The sequence below is a fragment of the Limanda limanda genome, chromosome 10, assembly GCF_963576545.1.
Source record: "Limanda limanda chromosome 10, fLimLim1.1, whole genome shotgun sequence".
Taxonomy (NCBI): domain Eukaryota; kingdom Metazoa; phylum Chordata; class Actinopteri; order Pleuronectiformes; family Pleuronectidae; genus Limanda; species Limanda limanda.
In genome coordinates, this window is record NC_083645.1 from 18,023,938 (window position 1) to 18,041,253 (window position 17,316).

The 17,316-nt window shown below is 40.1% G+C and overlaps 2 protein-coding genes across 2 annotated transcripts in view; both read right to left on the reverse strand.

Annotated features, from left to right (window-relative positions):
- mrpl11 (mitochondrial ribosomal protein L11) overlaps positions 1 to 1,763 on the reverse strand; it is a 37,844-nt gene extending 36,081 nt beyond the window's left edge. The window contains exon 1 of the mRNA XM_061079943.1: positions 1,694 to 1,763. The gene's annotated coding sequence lies outside the window, so the exon portion shown is untranslated. The remainder of the gene's footprint in view (positions 1 to 1,693) is intronic.
- Positions 1,764 to 3,466: 1,703 nt separating this feature from the next.
- si:rp71-46j2.7 (uncharacterized) lies at positions 3,467 to 17,142 on the reverse strand. Its single transcript, XM_061079877.1, has 16 exons — positions 16,819 to 17,142; positions 16,253 to 16,349; positions 14,368 to 14,581; positions 13,881 to 14,023; positions 12,716 to 12,890; positions 12,517 to 12,572; positions 11,021 to 11,211; positions 10,812 to 10,922; positions 10,570 to 10,695; positions 9,380 to 9,478; positions 9,138 to 9,296; positions 5,896 to 6,538; positions 4,534 to 4,597; positions 4,257 to 4,438; positions 4,083 to 4,171; positions 3,467 to 3,988 (listed from the first exon to the last, which is right to left on the reverse strand). The coding sequence occupies exons 1-16, from the start codon at positions 17,005 to 17,007 to the stop codon at positions 3,890 to 3,892; spliced, it is 2,637 nt and encodes an 878-aa protein (XP_060935860.1). The 5' UTR covers positions 17,008 to 17,142; the 3' UTR covers positions 3,467 to 3,889.
- Between the last annotated feature and the right edge of the window lie 174 nt (positions 17,143 to 17,316).

A 17,316-nucleotide genomic window follows, 5' to 3' on the forward strand; every position in this document is an offset into this window, starting at 1 on the left:
TGATCATTAACAGAAAAGCATTCCCTCATTTATCTTCGAGGATATAAAAATCAATTAGGTACAAACTGACCAATTAGGATTTGATTTAAATTAGCAGTTTCCAAGTTTTACAGACTGGGAGATAAACGTGACTGGGTGCTGAGTAAAGAGAGTGGAAATAAAAAATTAACAGTTTTCACAGCTGAAATCCTGAAATGTCAAACACGGGATGAACTGAGATGAACAGTTGATTAAAATAAATTGACCTTAAGAAATCAGTCATTGTAAGCTGAAAACGTTGTAGCTAAGACATAACAAGATTCAGCTTTTTATTGTGGGAATTATTCAAGTAATTTGCACAACAGGATTAATCCAAAAATTTGGAAAGTAATAGTTTCAGTTATACACTGGTATAACTAATAATCTAGTCATTGCTGCATTAAACTGCTTGAATACAGGAATTATGAGTGTAATCAGTTCAAGCTTTGCTTTTCCAGCTATGAAAAGTTAAAATGTCTGATGAGAAAAATGTAAGTGAATCTGGTGCTGGTGAGAATATTAAGCTTCAGGTTAGTAAATAAAACAGGCAGATGCAGATCAAGACGGACAGCCCTGAGGCCTGCTGCCAGTCACAAGCTAAACATGTCAACCAAGATGCGATGAAGCTTATTTTGCTCTAATGTTCATGGTTTCATGACTGTTGCTTTGGTGCATGAAAATATGGGTTTGTACGAAGTGTACAGTTCCTAAATGACCTCTTTATGAAATAAATATTTGCACCAAAATAAGAAAACAAACAAACAGCCAATACGTCAACAATTACTCACTCATCAGTGTTTGCCTTTCAGAGAGTAAGTCAGAAAATTATTAAAATTTAAAAAAGTAGATTTTTTAAATAAGTAAATGTCAGGTCACTATTTTCTTAATGTGAATATTTGCTGGTTTCAATAGTTTAAATGATATTGAACAAAAAATCGTTGTGGTAAGTGAATCAAACTTAATATGTCTACTTGGGCTTTAGGCAATAAACAGTTTCATGACTTTTAACAGACTTTTTTCTATCTTTGCAAAATTCTAGTTTTGGATTGCCTAGTTGACAGATCACATGTTTTTACAACTGAACTTTGCAGCCTTCAAACACAAAAATGCTCAAGGCAACAACACAAATGCATAAATCTCCAAAAACAACTGTGGCACTTGGTTTGCAAAACCTCTTTACTATTAACAAGATATATTGTTATTATAATATATATATATATTGCTATACTCATACTACCTTTTGTTACTTGGACACACACACACACACACACACACACACACACACACACACACACACACACACACACACACACACACACACACACACACACACACACACACACACACACACACACACACACACACACACACACACACACACAGTGAAGCTTTGACTTTGTCTCCAGTTTGTTTTCAGAGATGTTCTGGTTTTGTTGTTATTTCCTTCCAGTCACACACACATGTGAACACCACCAGATCATTAATACAACACCAACACTTCATTATTTAAACTGGACGTGACGCACGGAAGCAGCACTTTGTATTCACGACACATTCACTCACACGTATCTGCGGGAGGCGGTGGATACGTGAAGTCCGTGAACACAACACTGACAACATGTGAGAGAGAAGCGAGTTACACCACAAGCAACGAGAGAAGCATCGTGTCTCCTACCTGCGGGTTGTCCGGCACCTTCACGCTGTCAGCGGCTCCTGCAGGGCGCAGACATGTTGGATCACTGAGCTCTGCCCACTGTCCGCTGCGGGAAATCCCTGGCCTGCCACCTGCTGGACTGGAGGAGCAACGGCAACACCAGCCAGGAGACAGTGAGCTGAGGTGTTGCTGCAGCAACTGGGATGTAGTCCTTTACTTAACCCTTCTTAAACTGATTTCCTTTTAGATGTAACACTCATATCATTTCATCATGTCCCATACCTTAAGGCTACATAATTGCAGCATGCAGGCATTATTACATTCATATGTAAATGTAATAATGGAACCATATTTTATATAACCATCGGAACATGCTTCTTTTTTCTTCCACATGTGGTCAGTTGCTAAAGGTCAAGAATAGTGAATGTAGTGTTCTTTATTTAGATTTATTTGAATTAAACTATTACTCAAAAAGGAGCTGGAGCTTTCTTTCATGCAAGCGCAACATAAAGTGGTGGAAATATAACTGCTTTGATTTCACACAAGACAACATTTCGTGAAAAAATTTGTGATGACATGACACGGTCGTTGGTCATGTGCACACTGATGTGGAAGAAAACAACACACAGGAACTTGGAGTAGCAACTGGGCAGGAACTGGACAGTATAATAATCTTCTTGACTTTATTGTATTTGTACATTTATGGGTCATCACCTCAGACTGACAATGTGATCAAATCAGATTGGACAGTGTTGTTCTATTAATTTAAGTGTCTGCTTCAGTGTCATTTTGTCACCTGGCTCTGGGTAGTGCAGAAAAAACAAATTCATGCTCTTGTGCTGCGAGATAATCTCCCTCCTGTGACCTAGACCAGAATAATCCTGTAATTAATTCTGTTACATAATGAAATGGGCATTAGAGACAGAAATTATATTAAAAGGTCATAGAAGCATGGACAGAGCTTTTGACTGAATTATTTTTTGGGGATAAAAAAAATGTTAAATTGCTCACACTTAATCTGAAAACATAATTTTGATAAGCAGAACAAACATTTGTCGGACATGGTTCAGGACTGACAAATGTTTGTTTTCTCCTGCGAGTTGAATTAATTGCAGGGAACCAAGAGCAAATTCAATCAAGCTTTACCAGGGCTCACATTCACAGATATTAGTCCCTTATGTACGTCTGGTATTTTTCATTGAGATCCATTGATTATTGTCTCGAAAAATCTTTGACAATGTTGAATAACATCTCAATACATGAAAGATAGTAAAGAAAAAAAGACTTGGATCTGCACCCAAATTTAATGGATTCTTCCCTGAACCATACCGCATCCTTCTGCCAAGTTGCAGGGAAATCGATCCAGTAGGTTTTTTGTAATATTGTTTGCAAGTGAACAAACAAACAAACAAACAAATGGACAGGGGTGAAAACAAAACCTCCTTGGTGGAGATAAATATGAAGGTGGCTGCATGATACCAAAGCTTTTTAATCTAGTGCTTTTATTAATTATTTGAATACATCTAGCACGTACAAGATCTCTTCAGGTGGATTAATTGTTTTACTCATCTGTAATATTGTCTGCTCAAATTTTACTTAAGAGCAAATAAACTGGTATCAACAGCAAATGATCTAATTTCACAGTATAGTTATGTATTTATTAAAACAAATCCTGCACAGGGTCTAAACCCTAAAAAAAAGCCCACAAAGCCAAAAATCAAACCGAAAAGGTTGAATTTATTCTAATATTTTATTTGGAATACATTCAAGTTTTTGACATAAACATTACTTCCCTTGATAGTTATACCATCCATGTTTTGAGAGATTTATGTGAACTGTAATGATAAGATTTTTCTATTTTAAAAACAACTTTAGGTCAAATCATCCAGTATACAAACACTCACCATAAAGCCGTGCTCAAAGTGACAAAATATGTTAGAAACACTCAAATTCTTTGTCATTAAAACGTGAGGGGGTGAAATTCAAACTTAATGTGACATGTACTTTGTTTTCTCCTGAGTTTAACACCTAAAGTTCAATATGCAAAGTTAGGATAGCAAAATAAAAAAAATAGAACAAAAATTCACAGTATGTTTGAGGTAAAGTTCAGAAAAAAAGGTCTGCAATATTTTATGTCATGTTAAATATTTAATAAATTATTTGCGATTATAAAATGCCTTAAAAGTACCATTAAAAATGTTATGAAAGATCCACAGATCAGTTGATAGCGTTGGTCACTTTCAGTAAGGCAGCAGCGCTCACATTTAGGGAATGTTCACTGGGGAAAAATTCGGTGAATAGGAATGATAGAAGCATCTGTTTAAAAAAAGAGAGAGGGTGACAAATTAAAAATTAAAAAAATTATGTTATATTAAAAACAATGTTAAAGTGAGATATTATCAATACTCACATAGACCAGTTTTTTGTTTTCTTCCCTGTCCTGGAAAATATTAAAGACTGACTCCATGTCCGTTTTCTTCAGAATGAGATAGTTTGAATCTACAGAGGAGGACACAAACATTTAATATCAAATTAACAATAACAGGACTCTAACTTTTTTAAGAGCTGTGAAGTGTCGCCCTACATTTGGCATTGATGAGGTCACTAGCTCGCTCCCTGCTCTTGGTTTTCTCCTCCTCCGTGCGACGGGGGGGAGGAGGCGCTGCTGGTTGAGAATCCGGCCACTGTTTGTCTCGCAGAGCGTCGATGTAAGCGGCCATCTGCTCCTCGGTTGGGTTCATCTTGTTTAAGAAAGAGTTCACTTTCCTGAGGGGGAAAAAACATACAGCTCAGAATCATAAGTCACGCTCATAAACACACAAACGTGTCAAGTGTGGAAAGGTGTTTGGCAATGGACTCACTTTTTCAGGATGGGCATGACAGGTTTCAGAATAGCATCAAATATGTTAATGAGGATGGAGTTTCCTGTAAAGACACAAGAGGTATTAGAGAAATAAATAAATTTGGTTCCACTTTGGAACTTGAAAGAGAACTGAAACCTCCAGCGCTGAGCGGACTTGTCAGAACAGAGGACGATAGTTTGCATTGGCTCAACCACAGACCTATATTTTGCTGCTTTGTTGACGTGCACTCAGACTGCTGCAGACACCACAGAAGAGTTGTTATTCTCTTTATACTTCCTTTTACTGCGCTTGGAAGAGCACATGTGAAATTACTGCCCCAGCGCGAAGCGAATGCACTAACCAACACAACCATGTTTGCAGTGACAGTATGTACACACAAAACAGACACAAATTCATATTCAAAATAAAGTATCATAAGTGTATAAACCTAGCTGTAATTGCCTTCTTACTCTTAAGTCTTAAGTATTGCCTTCATGGAGTCCATGAATGTGGTATTAAATTTAATAATAAAATTAATTTATCTATCCAATGACTTCAAAACATAGAAAACATTTTTTATCATGAAGCTGAATATTTAAAAAAGCTGTCATTATTCCCTCTCATGTTTTTTCCTCGTCTCTTTTCAGAACCAGGAGTCTGGTTAGTTTATCTTCCCCGCCTTCAGATCCTCACTGATCTCACACAGCGCCTCGCTGGAATCTGACAGAATGACAGACAACTTAAATCCCTGTCTACGTGTATTTGACTTGATTTGTTAATTCTTTGTGTGACTGGCAATGATTTAATTCCCTAAATCTTACTGCAGCTGCTTGGATTATCATGTTTGAAGCCTCCTGATGTTAATTCACCACAGTGAACGCTTATCTGTGTTTGTCGACACAGTGTTGTTTTTAAATTCTAACACAGTTCAAACATGATCTGAAAATACAAATACAAACCTTAAAATGAACTAAATTAAAAAGACTAAGCATTTAAATAATATTTGCTCATTGTCTATCAGTCTATCTAATCTTTTATTTAGCTGAATGTAGCGTTGTTTGGCCGCCAGGTTTCAATTATGGATTATCTTAGCTCCTCACAAGCCCCTGCAAGCATCGACCTAGAGAAAAATCTAAACAAAACAAACTTTCACCTTGCGAAATACCAGATGATGATAAATAGAGACAGATTCACGATCACTGTAAAGGATTAGCCGTCTCAGACAAGCATCGTGTTTCTACAGGTTAGTTTTCTTTTGATAGTGCGAAGTAGTAAGGGACACGGTAAATTACTAAAGTGTAAAAAAAGGAAAAAAACACAGATATGAACTCAGAGCTCTTACTGCTGATAACAGAACCCCCCAAAAAAAGATAAACAAACCAGATATTTCCTTCAGCAGGTCAAACATGGCTTTGGTCGCCTCCAGCTGCTCCCAGTGGACTTGACTCCTCTGAACCTCCGAGTCCTCCCCTCTTGGAAACGTGCCCTGCTCCTTCCCTTTGGCTTTGCTCGCTCCGTTTAAAGTCCTGAAACATATTTTGTCCTTTTTAGTTGACCTTGCGCTGAAATTGAGCCAGGACGGACCCTCTGCGCTGTCCCCCTGCGAGCTTCGATCCTGGCTGCAGGTTGGCGAGCAGGCTAAATCAGGCGGCTCGTCCTCACTGCTGATTCTCGTTGAGGCCAGAGACTCCTGTGACCTGGATCGGGACAGTCCTCTGATGATGGTTTTAAAGCGGAAGGTGAGGAGATTTTCAGAGTCCTCCGTTTTGTCCTGGAAACCATTGTCATTACTCGAAGGCTCTGAGTTAACAGCAGAGGGTGTTTGTGTTTCTGCTTCAGCCTCCTGTTGTGGTTCTGCAGGAGGATCCCAGTCAGAGATAAGGATAGAAGGGAAAGTAGCACTGGGAACATCGGTGTCACCCTGTGTAGAGGCAACAGGGTTCTCTGATGGCGGGGATGAGGATTCTGGGAGCGGCGATGGCATCATGATTTCCTTTGTGGTTTCTGTCTGAGGGCTGGAGGTCTGCCGAGAAAGACATAGTCAGTGACTGCTGACCCTGTGGCCTCTGTGTTGCAGACACCAGCAAAAAACAAATCCATACATCAGTTTATTGTCACATTTTTAAAAAGGTAGATAAGGTAGATATGGTATATAAAGCATCTATAAGAGTCTTTGAGGTGTCAGTTATCACAGTATCAGCTCTAGACAACATTTATAGCAGAGAGACTCGTTTTATTCACAGGGGGTGAAGAGTTATGAACATTTATCATGCAGTGAGGGTGTAATAATATCAAGTAGTCTTGTGATAAATATAGGATCCAATGTTTTAGTAGTTTGACTCATAGCAGAGGTTAAGAGCAACGGTATCTCCACTTCGGCAGTTTCAGTTTTAACCAAACTTCCAAAGTTTATGGACGAGCTTTTCTCTATCGTTTGAGATGCCGAATTTTGATGAGCTCATATTGACTGTGTCTGTTCCACCTTCAATTGCTGCTGCCAAAATATATTTCCTGTTGATAAATGGCTGTTCCTCCTGTATAAGCATTAAGTAGCCTGTGAGATTAAATTTTTTTTTATGTGTATAATGTGTGCGTTTTTAATAACAGGTTGTTTAACCAATGACAAAGCTGACACATCCCATGAGCAATGACTAAAATGTGAGGAATAAAAGTAAAAAATGTCCTCACTACTTGGACATATTCTATAAAGCTTGGGCCCTTGCTTATTGATAAGTGATGGCATCAATCGTAAGTTATTGTGGAGCTCAAGGAACACGGTGCAACACCTGACTTCCAGTGAGGAGAGAAACACAAGTGTTGATGGGATCAGACAGATTTAAAAAACAGAATCCGGTTAAGTCTTATAACCTAGACCAATTTACTCTGACATAAAACCAAAAGTGAGGAAACTGAAATATTTTTAAGCTGCTTTCAGACACGCACAGATGTCCAGACATTTTTCCTGAACCTTTCTGGAGGGGCTGTTTGTAGGAACACAAATGTCCGAGTCAGTTCCGGACATTTTCTGTAACTTTTTTCTCTTATAATGTAAAGACTTCGAAGATTCAAGCACTTTTGGTGACACGGACTAATGCTGGTGGCTCCTACTCCTCCACCCCTCGCCTAAAGGTTCAAGCCATTTTCCTGTTGCTGTGAAAGCATCTGACTCGGATAATACGTTCTTCATATGTGAGGTTCCTGCTAAAGCTGAGCGAGGAAGTTTGAATTCAAACTTTGACTGATGTTAACAGAAAGATGGAACAATCATTTTCACTTCCACATATGTCTGGCAGACCTGACCTTTTTTTTACAAACCTGTCTGATCATCTGACTGCTTGTGGGTTTGTAACAGTGCTGCCATATTTCAGCAGTTAACTAGTTGAGAACAAGCTTCGTATAAATGGTAAGAGCTTTAGCGTAAGTCCTAGGTTGAAATACACTAGAGCAGGGGTCACTAACAGGTGGACCGCAGTCCGAGTCCGGTACCAGAAGCCGTCCCGTACGGACCCGGACCTACAGCCAAAACAGAAGGTTATGATTTAAAACCTGACAGGGCGCTTCTATTTGTAACCGGCGCAGCTTTTGTAGTCTTTACGGTAGTGGTTTAGCGGATGAGGAAACGCACAGACCAATTGCATGCGAGTTAAGCTATCCCACGTGATACTACTCACCCAATCAGTTAGAGGCAAGTTACACATGAAAAGATGGTAGAAAGAAAAGGAAAGATAGCGATACAGGTAGATAAAACAAAGGGAGAGATACAGACGACTGAGGCGGAGAAAGTGGAGAAACAGGAGTGAGACGGAGAAAGTGGAGAAACAGGAGTGAGACGGAGAAAGTGGAGAAACAGGAATGAGACGGAGAAATGGAGAGAAACAAAGGAGTCAGAGGGAGAAAGTGGAGAAACGGGAGTGAGAAGGAGAAATGGAGAGAAACAAAGGAGTGAGAGGGAGAAAGTGGAGAAACAGGAGTGAGACGGAGAAAGGGAGCGAAACAAAGGAGTGAGAGGGAGAAAGTGGAGAAACAAGAGTGAGACGGAGAAAGGGAGCGAAACAAAGGAGTGAGAGGGAGAAAGTGGAGAAACAGGAGTGAGAAGGAGAAAGGAGAGAAACAGACGAAAAAAGTGGGGGAGTGGGATATAAGAAGGGAAGAAAGTGATTCTAAAAGTGTTCAATTGTTAAGATTTATTATTATCTGTAAAATTCTTTGAGACTTGAGTCAAGATGTGAAACAGAAAAATTGAAATTATAGCTTTTGCTCCCTTTATTTAATTTTTCTGAAGTTAAGCCTTTTAGTTGACCATGCAGCCCTACTTTTATTTAGTTAATGAGAACATTATACATATCTGCAATCATACATATATTTTCAGCTCTATGTTACGTGATCATAAATATTGTCAAAAGTTTTTGAATCGTACTGAATTCATTTGATTTGACAGTCAGGTATTTAGTACATGCAGATGTTGATACAACTACTAGGCCACTTAAATGTATATCACACTCCGGACCTTTGCTTCAAGAAATCTTCTCTAACTGGACCTCTTTAAATTTGAGTTGAATACCCCTGCACTAGAGTGATCTGTTAATGTCAGAATGAAGAAAAGCAGACATGGGAAAGTTTACCTCTTCCTCCTCTTGCCCTGGAGTCAGGAAGTAGGCCAAGCCGCTGAGGAGGCCCCACACGCCTTCATAGTGTTCCTCTTCATTCAGCAGTTTGTCAAGCGGGCAGAGGAACTGAAAAACTGGTTGCGTGTGACCGATCATATTATCTGAGACCAACTCCTGGAAAAGAAAACAAAAAGTTGAGCCATAAAGCATTTGAAGCGATTATCCTGTCAACACATCTAAGATAGTTTTTTTCCCACCTGTAGAAAGTGCTCCACTGATACTCGAGCTTCTTCTTTGACCTCATCGCTCGCAGCCGACTCCTCCAGTTCCAGGATCGAGGGCAGGGTGGTCGAGTCCTGAGAAGGGCAAAAAGACTTGTGGAACAAAAGTTGTATTTTGTTTACACAGCAGTGCTTCCCTCAGGCTCACACTGAATACATAGAAAGAAGTAAACACAACTGAGAAAATCCTGATTAATCCAAAATACACAGTCCATTTGTGGAAAATCCTCTGCTAAAGGTCATGTACACTATATTCAAAGATGTCACACTAGAACCAGCATCTCAGGATAAAACGCTTAGTTCGCCACACACTGATGTTTTCACAACATCACCCAACAATTTACCCCACAACAATCGAGCCACTTGATTGTTGCGTGTCCAAGTTCAGATTCCTCGCTGTGTGTGGCGTCTTTTTCTGTAAATGTCGTCGATATAAGAAATATCAAATCACAAATACATGTCATCTACATTGACATTTCTGCACAAACATGGGCTGAGGAGTTTTCTCAAACAACACGCTGCTCCTCTGGTTCTTGGGAAGTACCGCCGCATTGTTCTTTCAGTTTCAATGATGTCAATAGTTTGGCATCATCTCCCGTGTGTATTGTGAGATTTTGGTTTTCAAGCTTGCAACATGGGCATCAATTCAGTGATTCAAGTCAGTGGTTCAAAACAAGGCCATTATAAGGTTTAATTAAGCATGTTACTGATATTTCACTTCAGAAAATGCTTCAAGTTGTTGGTTGGAGTGTGGTTTTTCATTTCATATTACAGACATGAATCCTGTTTCCAATTAGTTTTGATCTGTTAACAGCGTGCACACTCTACATTGAGCTGCCACTTTATTATTGGATCCTAAACTGATGCAGTCAAATTCAACAATCTGCGTTCATGATGGTGATAATGTGGAGTTTTTTTGAGCGTTGAACTGTTTGAGCGAGGTGTTGAACTGGTTATAATTTTGGAGGATGTAGTTTGTGAAGCTGTTGAACTGGACTGAATGATACAGAGGCGTGTTATTTAACATCCCCTCAGAGATATACATGTTTATTACAGTACTGTTGTATAGCAGATGTACCTAATAAAGTGAGTTAATATCGCAGGTAATTATCTGTTAAAAGCAGACAATAAAAAAAACACTAAACAAGTATATGCATTTACTGTACCTGCCATCTGTTGCGAAAATAAATCACATCCATGTACGTCTTCCTGATGTCCCACTGCAGGTTCTCCGGGCTGTTGTTCTCCTGCAGGTGAACGGTGAAGCTCAGCTCCTCATCCTCCAGGTCGACCTGCAACAAGGTTCACTCCTGCTCAAACTGCAGCTCAAACATTAACAAACCATCCAAGGACAAGCTTTTACAGGCCTGCAGGACATTCCACACTGTCAGTGGTATTTATATCTCACATGAGGGATGCTGACAGCCCAGCGGCCAACGCGCCACATCTCGTACGACAGCTTGAATTCCATCATGTCCTCTTGCACTGTTGTCAAGTAGTTCTCCAGATCGCTGTCCTCCTAATGTTGTTTTGGCCAAAAAGCGACAATATGTCATGTTTCACAAGTCGTCAGCATCAGTTTAATGTGTTGTGTTGTGTTTTCTGCGGCTGCCTCACCCCATCAGAGTCCTGATGGCTGTAAATTGAGCCCTCCCTGCTGCTGGCATCCTCCTCGTTGGGTCCGTTTTCCTGGTTCGCTAGGATCCTCATCATCAGGTCCTGCTCCATCATTTTCATCTTCTTCTTCTTGGCCTTCTTGGACTTCATCTTCTCCACGAACTTTGACCATCCTTCCTTCAGCTTGTTGGCTGAATATTAAAGAGTGAAAGTCACACAGGGTTTCTTCAGATTTCAACAAGTTATATTTATGACTGAACATTTAAGACCTACTTTAGGTATGACAGATATTAGGGGAAATCCCAGAATTACTTACACTTCCTAATTATTGAAGAAAAGGTGAAGTAGCCTAGCAGAGAATAAGCCTCGGTGCTATGTCTCAAACTACAGGCAGAAACGATAGGTATCCACAACCAAGTCGAGGGTACCGAGATACATTCTGACCAGGCTGTTTGTAGACATTACACTGACACATTAACTATGTATGGCGCCATAGTTCTATGAAATATGATTTTTAATTGCGACAAAAGTATCGTTAAATAAACATCAACATTATTAAGACCTAGAATGTAATATTTTATCGTATAAAACATTTCAAGGCCTAAAATTCAGATAATTGAGTTTTAGATGGAAACCCTGTCAGACAATTCCACAGTTTCTCATTAATATTTTACTGTCTTTACTATCTTTAGTACCAGTTTTCTTTATTGTGTTCACTGTCGTATTAAAAGGGACATTTTCTCCCCCCTGTGTCCTGAGTGTTATTCAAGGAGAGAATTATAATAAATTATACCTCGACCTTGGTCCTGACCTAATCAACACTTCAGCTGCAAAAATGCATAAACTTCACGCTGCGAGGAAACTATTCACTGGATATAATTCACACTTAATTGGACATGTAAGAACTATAAACATGATTTGTAATCAAACTTTCAGTGGAATGCTTTACGTGATGGCCTAACAATCAATAAATGTCCCTGCAGAGATGCATAATTCCTACTGATAATGACAAATTGTTATGTTTTTTTCGGAATTTACGAGTGGGCCTTAAAAGACAATATACACATTTATCATATCAGATGGTTCATTATCACGGCTTAATCCCTCTTATTCAGTCATCATCACTGTTGGATTCTTTTCAATACAAAGAGAAAGGAGCTGAGCTTGAAAACAGCAAAGAAATGATTTGGCATTCAGCTTGCTGTTTGTGTAATTACCTATCTGGACCAATAAACAGGAGGAGCGGGGGACTAATTAGGCATTGAAATGCAGGCTGGTGAAGAAAATCATAATGTCACATTGCTGTTTATCAAACCATTGTACGAGATGTTATACAAGCACGGTCGTCTATTCTCCAAGCAGCCACAAACGACTTTACATCCATCTGCCTTCATAGTCTACATTATCCTCCAGGGGAAAATAAGTGTTTAAAATCAAATGTACTGTGTCGGTGAGGCTTTAAATTAATAAGTTTTGTGTTGAACCTAAAAACCCACCTTTCCTTTTGCTCTTGGCTCTGGTGCTAGTTGAAATCTCTGCCCCCTCCGAATCCCTAGAAAACAAAAAACACCCATCGGACAAAACCAATCAGATCCAACATCTCCCACTGGAGGCGTCGGATAAGATTACAGCTCAGAGGCTCACTGTGACTGTGTCGTGTCGGCAGGGTGCGAAAAAAGGATTACAGCCACTCACACTTCTCTGACCTCGCCCTCGTCTTTGCTCTCCTGTGAAGCCAGAGAGGATTCTTCCGGGTCTGACCCACACAGATCCTCCACGGAGCCTTTGGGGGTCGCTCTGTCGAGTTGGCTCAGCACCAGCTGGTTCAGGTTGTCTGGGTCGGACAGCCATGTCACCAACACGCCCAGCCCTGGGGAAAACAGCCAAGGCTCTAAATCAATCTTACATTGTTTGTTTAGATTATCACGATTGAAATGACTCATGTTTGTGAAACGTCTTCATAAGTCTGTAGTACAATTTTTAAAGGGAATAGTCTTAAGGTTTTCAAAATATTCTCATGCTTCATCTCACCACGTTAACAATTTGTGATTTTAGGGAGGGTGAAGGTTAAAGACGTTCTTTGCCGAGATTAGGGATTTACACAAGTTAACCGATCATGTGACCACTTGTGATTGGATCACTCAGGCGACCGTTGATACCAGGTCTGAAAAGGTTCCACTACAACAAGGAAGTAACAACAGTATTTCCCAAAATGTAAAACTATTAATTTAAATCTAGCACAGTAGCTCTTCTTTTGAATTTAAAAGGCTCAATGGATTTTAAAATAAGTACTAATATAAATGTATGTGATCCAATATGATGTCCGAACAATATAAAGTTCAATAACTGTAACTAATATGGGTAATCTAAATTTGAGGCTGAAGAAGAATTAGGCATTTTACTGTATTAGTGAAGCCATGTGCAACGTTGCCAACTGTGCAAATTTACTGCAAGCACTCAGTCTCTGCACAAAACGCTGTTGTCAGAAATGAGCTGTTTCAAGTCATTAAAATGGAAAGCAGTCTGGACGTGCAGATTATTTTTTAACTAAAGCTGAAAGAAATCACTTATAGTAACGGAGCCACATGTATAATTGCTAAAACCTACTGCACGGCTAGGCTCCCACAAGATAAAACATTTTATCTGTTGCTAAAAAAAAAAGATGAAACCCTGAAGGGGAACTGGCAGATCGGTGCGGAAGGAGCTTTCTTTTTATATACCCCAAATTCCTGTCCTAAGCTCCACAATGCCACTGACAATACAGGATTACATGCAATTCTCACTGGTGTAAGTCATCATGGGCGGCTTATCGCCTTATGTAAGACTACGCGCCTGCAGAGATAATTTAATGCTTTCCTACCCTTTAAGGCCACAATCTCGTTTAAGGTACAGCGGTTGACTTCTTGGCCCCAGAAGGATTTTGAGAAAAGGTTGCGCACAAGAGCGTCGGAGAGCTCTCGAAGAACAGCGACCTCATCGGCTGGGGAGCTGAACAGGAGCTCCCTGAGAGGAGAGAACACACAGAAGAGGAAATAAAATGAAGTGAAGTGGAAGTACTAAATGAGATTGTAGCTGTTTATCACCTCACAACTGTTATCACCTGATGTGAACCTTAAATCTAAAGTGACGTATTACTCTTCAAACACCATTTAGCAAAAGAAATACCATTAGGGACTCATGACAGGTATGATCCAGTAAAGGTTTGGTAAATTATTCATAGACGATAAAAAAAATATTGAGGCCTGTAAAGAGTTCAGGCACTTTACTGAGTGCAAAGAGTAAGTGAAGCAGCACCGGCAGGGAATGACAAAGGGCCATTTAAAAAGAGAGTAGGTGTAAAGTCCCACCTGTCAGACTGCTTCACATTGTGCAAGTGCTGGGTCAGAATACGAATGGATCCCACCACCGCCTGGCAGATATCGAAGTCCTTTGCTCTCTCAATGATGCGGTCGATTACGTAGCCGAATTCCCTGCTGAGCACCTGGTGCAGAGGCTGGTGCTCGGGGGGCTCGGGAACGGCATACCAGGGCAGGACCAGCTGAGCATAGACGCACTCAAACACTGAGGAGAGCAGACACAGAGTCAGTCAGTCAGTCAGTCAATCAGCAGGGAAATTCAAATTAACACCAAGTTAGCATGATCACCATCAAAATGAGAGACTCCAAATCTAATCTTTGACTTCTGATTAGAGCCCAACCAATGTATCGTTTGGCCAATAAATAAAAAAATTAAATAAAAGATAAACATCAACTGATATTAGCACTTAACAGATACACGTATATAATTGTTTGTTTGATGAGGTACACTATAAACAACGTCAAAAAATATGTGTATTTATGTTTATATAAAAATATGTTTACACTTTCTTGACTGTATTCATGCTTTCTTTATAATTATAGTTATTTACAGTAACGTGTATGGTTAAACTATAAAACATCAAACCTCAATTAAACTTCTTTGAAGAGGTTTAAATAACATTCGAGGAATCCTAGCCAATTGTTTTTTATTTACACATACATGGATGTGCAAGCTGACATTCAATTGATATCAATGAATGAAAAGTTTTTACTTCCTAACATTTGCATAGACATCACAACCCCTATGAATCTATATTTGTCAGGCTTGTTGCATCATTAAATCCTGTGGGAGCTATTCATCAATTATAAGAACAGGAGAGTTTTCGGAGCGTGAGAATTTGATAAAGTCCCTTGGGGGAGTTTGTTTAGAAAGAGTTTGTTTAGAAATCATGCAAAACCAGCTGAAAGTGCTGAGGTGTACCTAAAACTTAGCTTGAAAGATATTTTCAAACATTTATATTCACTTATATATGTGAATATTTGCTGCATTTCAGTGAAATGAAATGAAAATTGGCACACAACCAATTTGAAAAAGAATAATTGAATAGGGGGGCAGACTGTTTTATCGTTTTACTGTATATCCTGAATATTTATTCTGCATTTGTTTGTTTAAACAAAGTAATGTTTTTTCAACCATGAATTGCCTTAATTGCATTAAAATTAGGTTTGACTTATAGCTGAGATTGGGCTGAAAAATGGACATCATGCATGTATGGAATGGACAGTTTAAAAGTTGACTAGGTTTTAAAACACATACAAATATGAATGCATAGAAAGGTGCAAATTTAACCAGTATCAACCAAGACTGCAGAGACTCTTTGAGCCTGAATTAGTTAGGACTGAAAAGATCAGGTGCTAAATGATCCTGAAAGATTATTCTACCAGTTCAACAGCTTTTCTGTGGTTTTTAAAAAGGTATGACTTGCACTTTAAGAAATCTGAATACAGACAGAACAGAAATATCAGAGCTTCATTCAGAGTTGTGACATGGATCTTAATCTCCAAACCAAAAAGTGCAAAGCAAAGAAAACTTGCACAGAAAGAAGAGCAGACCTGGTTTCCTGTTTAACACTTCATACTGTAGCCTCACACATCCCGTCTCTCGAGGCTGTTTTTCATATTTTTTTACTTTCCCCGGAGCCCCTCCTCGTGTAACATGAGCTGTGGCTGCAGCTGTGTCTATGCAAAACTGTCCTTTTCAACTGTGTTGAGTGAAAACACTGTGAAATGTGCTGACGACAAAAACAAAGACCCCGAGGCCATGAACAGAAAGTTTCTCACTTCAGTCTTCACTTTCCAACCTGCAGGGAACGATGTTTTTACACGACTTTGAACAAAGCACATGATCTACTTGAATGCTAAAAACACGCCTCACCTTGTCTTAAAGACCTCTTCACATGTGTATACTGAGACTCCAGCAGCTCGGTCTGCTCGCTGCTTCCTCCATCCAACAAGTCTTCATCAACACCATCCTGGAAAACAGGGAAGCATGAATAATAAGTAACAGGGTCACGTATGGGATCTGTTAGTGCTGAACCTCAGGTCACAGAGGGGTGAGGAAACCTGTTTTTCTGGCTTCTGCACAGGAGAAACCAAAGCACCTCTGGCTATATGTGCTTAATCCTCAGTATTTGTCTAATTTCCATAAACTCACAACACAAGTGTTTGTGAGTACATACATGGCATCTAAATGAGGAGCTGGACCAATATTAATGACTTTAATGAGGACATAACAACTGCATTTGCCAATATTTGTGCATTTGATCTGACTTATCGACACGATACAGGATGTTTCAGGAGGTGAATGATCCACACAAGCATCTGATGCTCACATTAAACCGTGACACAGATCGGATCATGCGACAGAGCTCCAACACAAACTCCTGCCACTGAACACAAAACAAGTGGGTGGCTCGCTCGGGCCCGGTCCTGGTCCCATACCTGCAGGGGGGTCTCCTCGGGGTCCTCATCCGTCTGGGTGCTGCTCTCTCGCCCACTGCTCCCCAGCAGCCAGGGCGAGGAGAAGCAGACGAGGAAACACAGGACATAGTTGGTGAGAGAGCGGCCGCAGTCGGAGAAGTACCACAGCAGGCCGAGGGTTACAGCGATGGACAGGCGCCATATATACATCTTCTTCTTCTTCTTCCTCTTCCTCTGCAGCTACAGGAGATGTCCTCTTACTCTTCCTCTTCCTCTCACTCCCTGCCCGGCTGCGCTGCACATAGTTTGCCCGCCTGCATCTCCTCTCACACCGGGGAGAGGAAGGAGAAGGAGACGCTGCTTCCACAAAGCGGAAAAAAGCTGAAGTTTACTGAAGTGGTGGAAAAGCAGAGCTGTGATTGGCTGGAGGCAGTCCCGCGTGTCTGCTGTTGATTGTATCAGGATGCCATCTATAGGCTGCAGCTCTACCTATCTATCTATCTATCTATCTATCTATCT

Coding starts and splice junctions, on each gene's coding strand:
- si:rp71-46j2.7 (XM_061079877.1), bottom strand. CDS start 17,007: ATGTATATATGGCGCCTGTCCATCGCTGTAACCCTCGGCCTGCTGTGG. Junction 12,573..12,715: donor GAGGGCGAGGTCAGAGAAGT/GTGAGTGGCTGT, acceptor TTTGTTTTCTAG/GGATTCGGAGGGGGCAGAGA. Junction 6,539..9,137: donor CAGGGCAAGAGGAGGAAGAG/GTAAACTTTCCC, acceptor CTTTCTCGGCAG/ACCTCCAGCCCTCAGACAGA.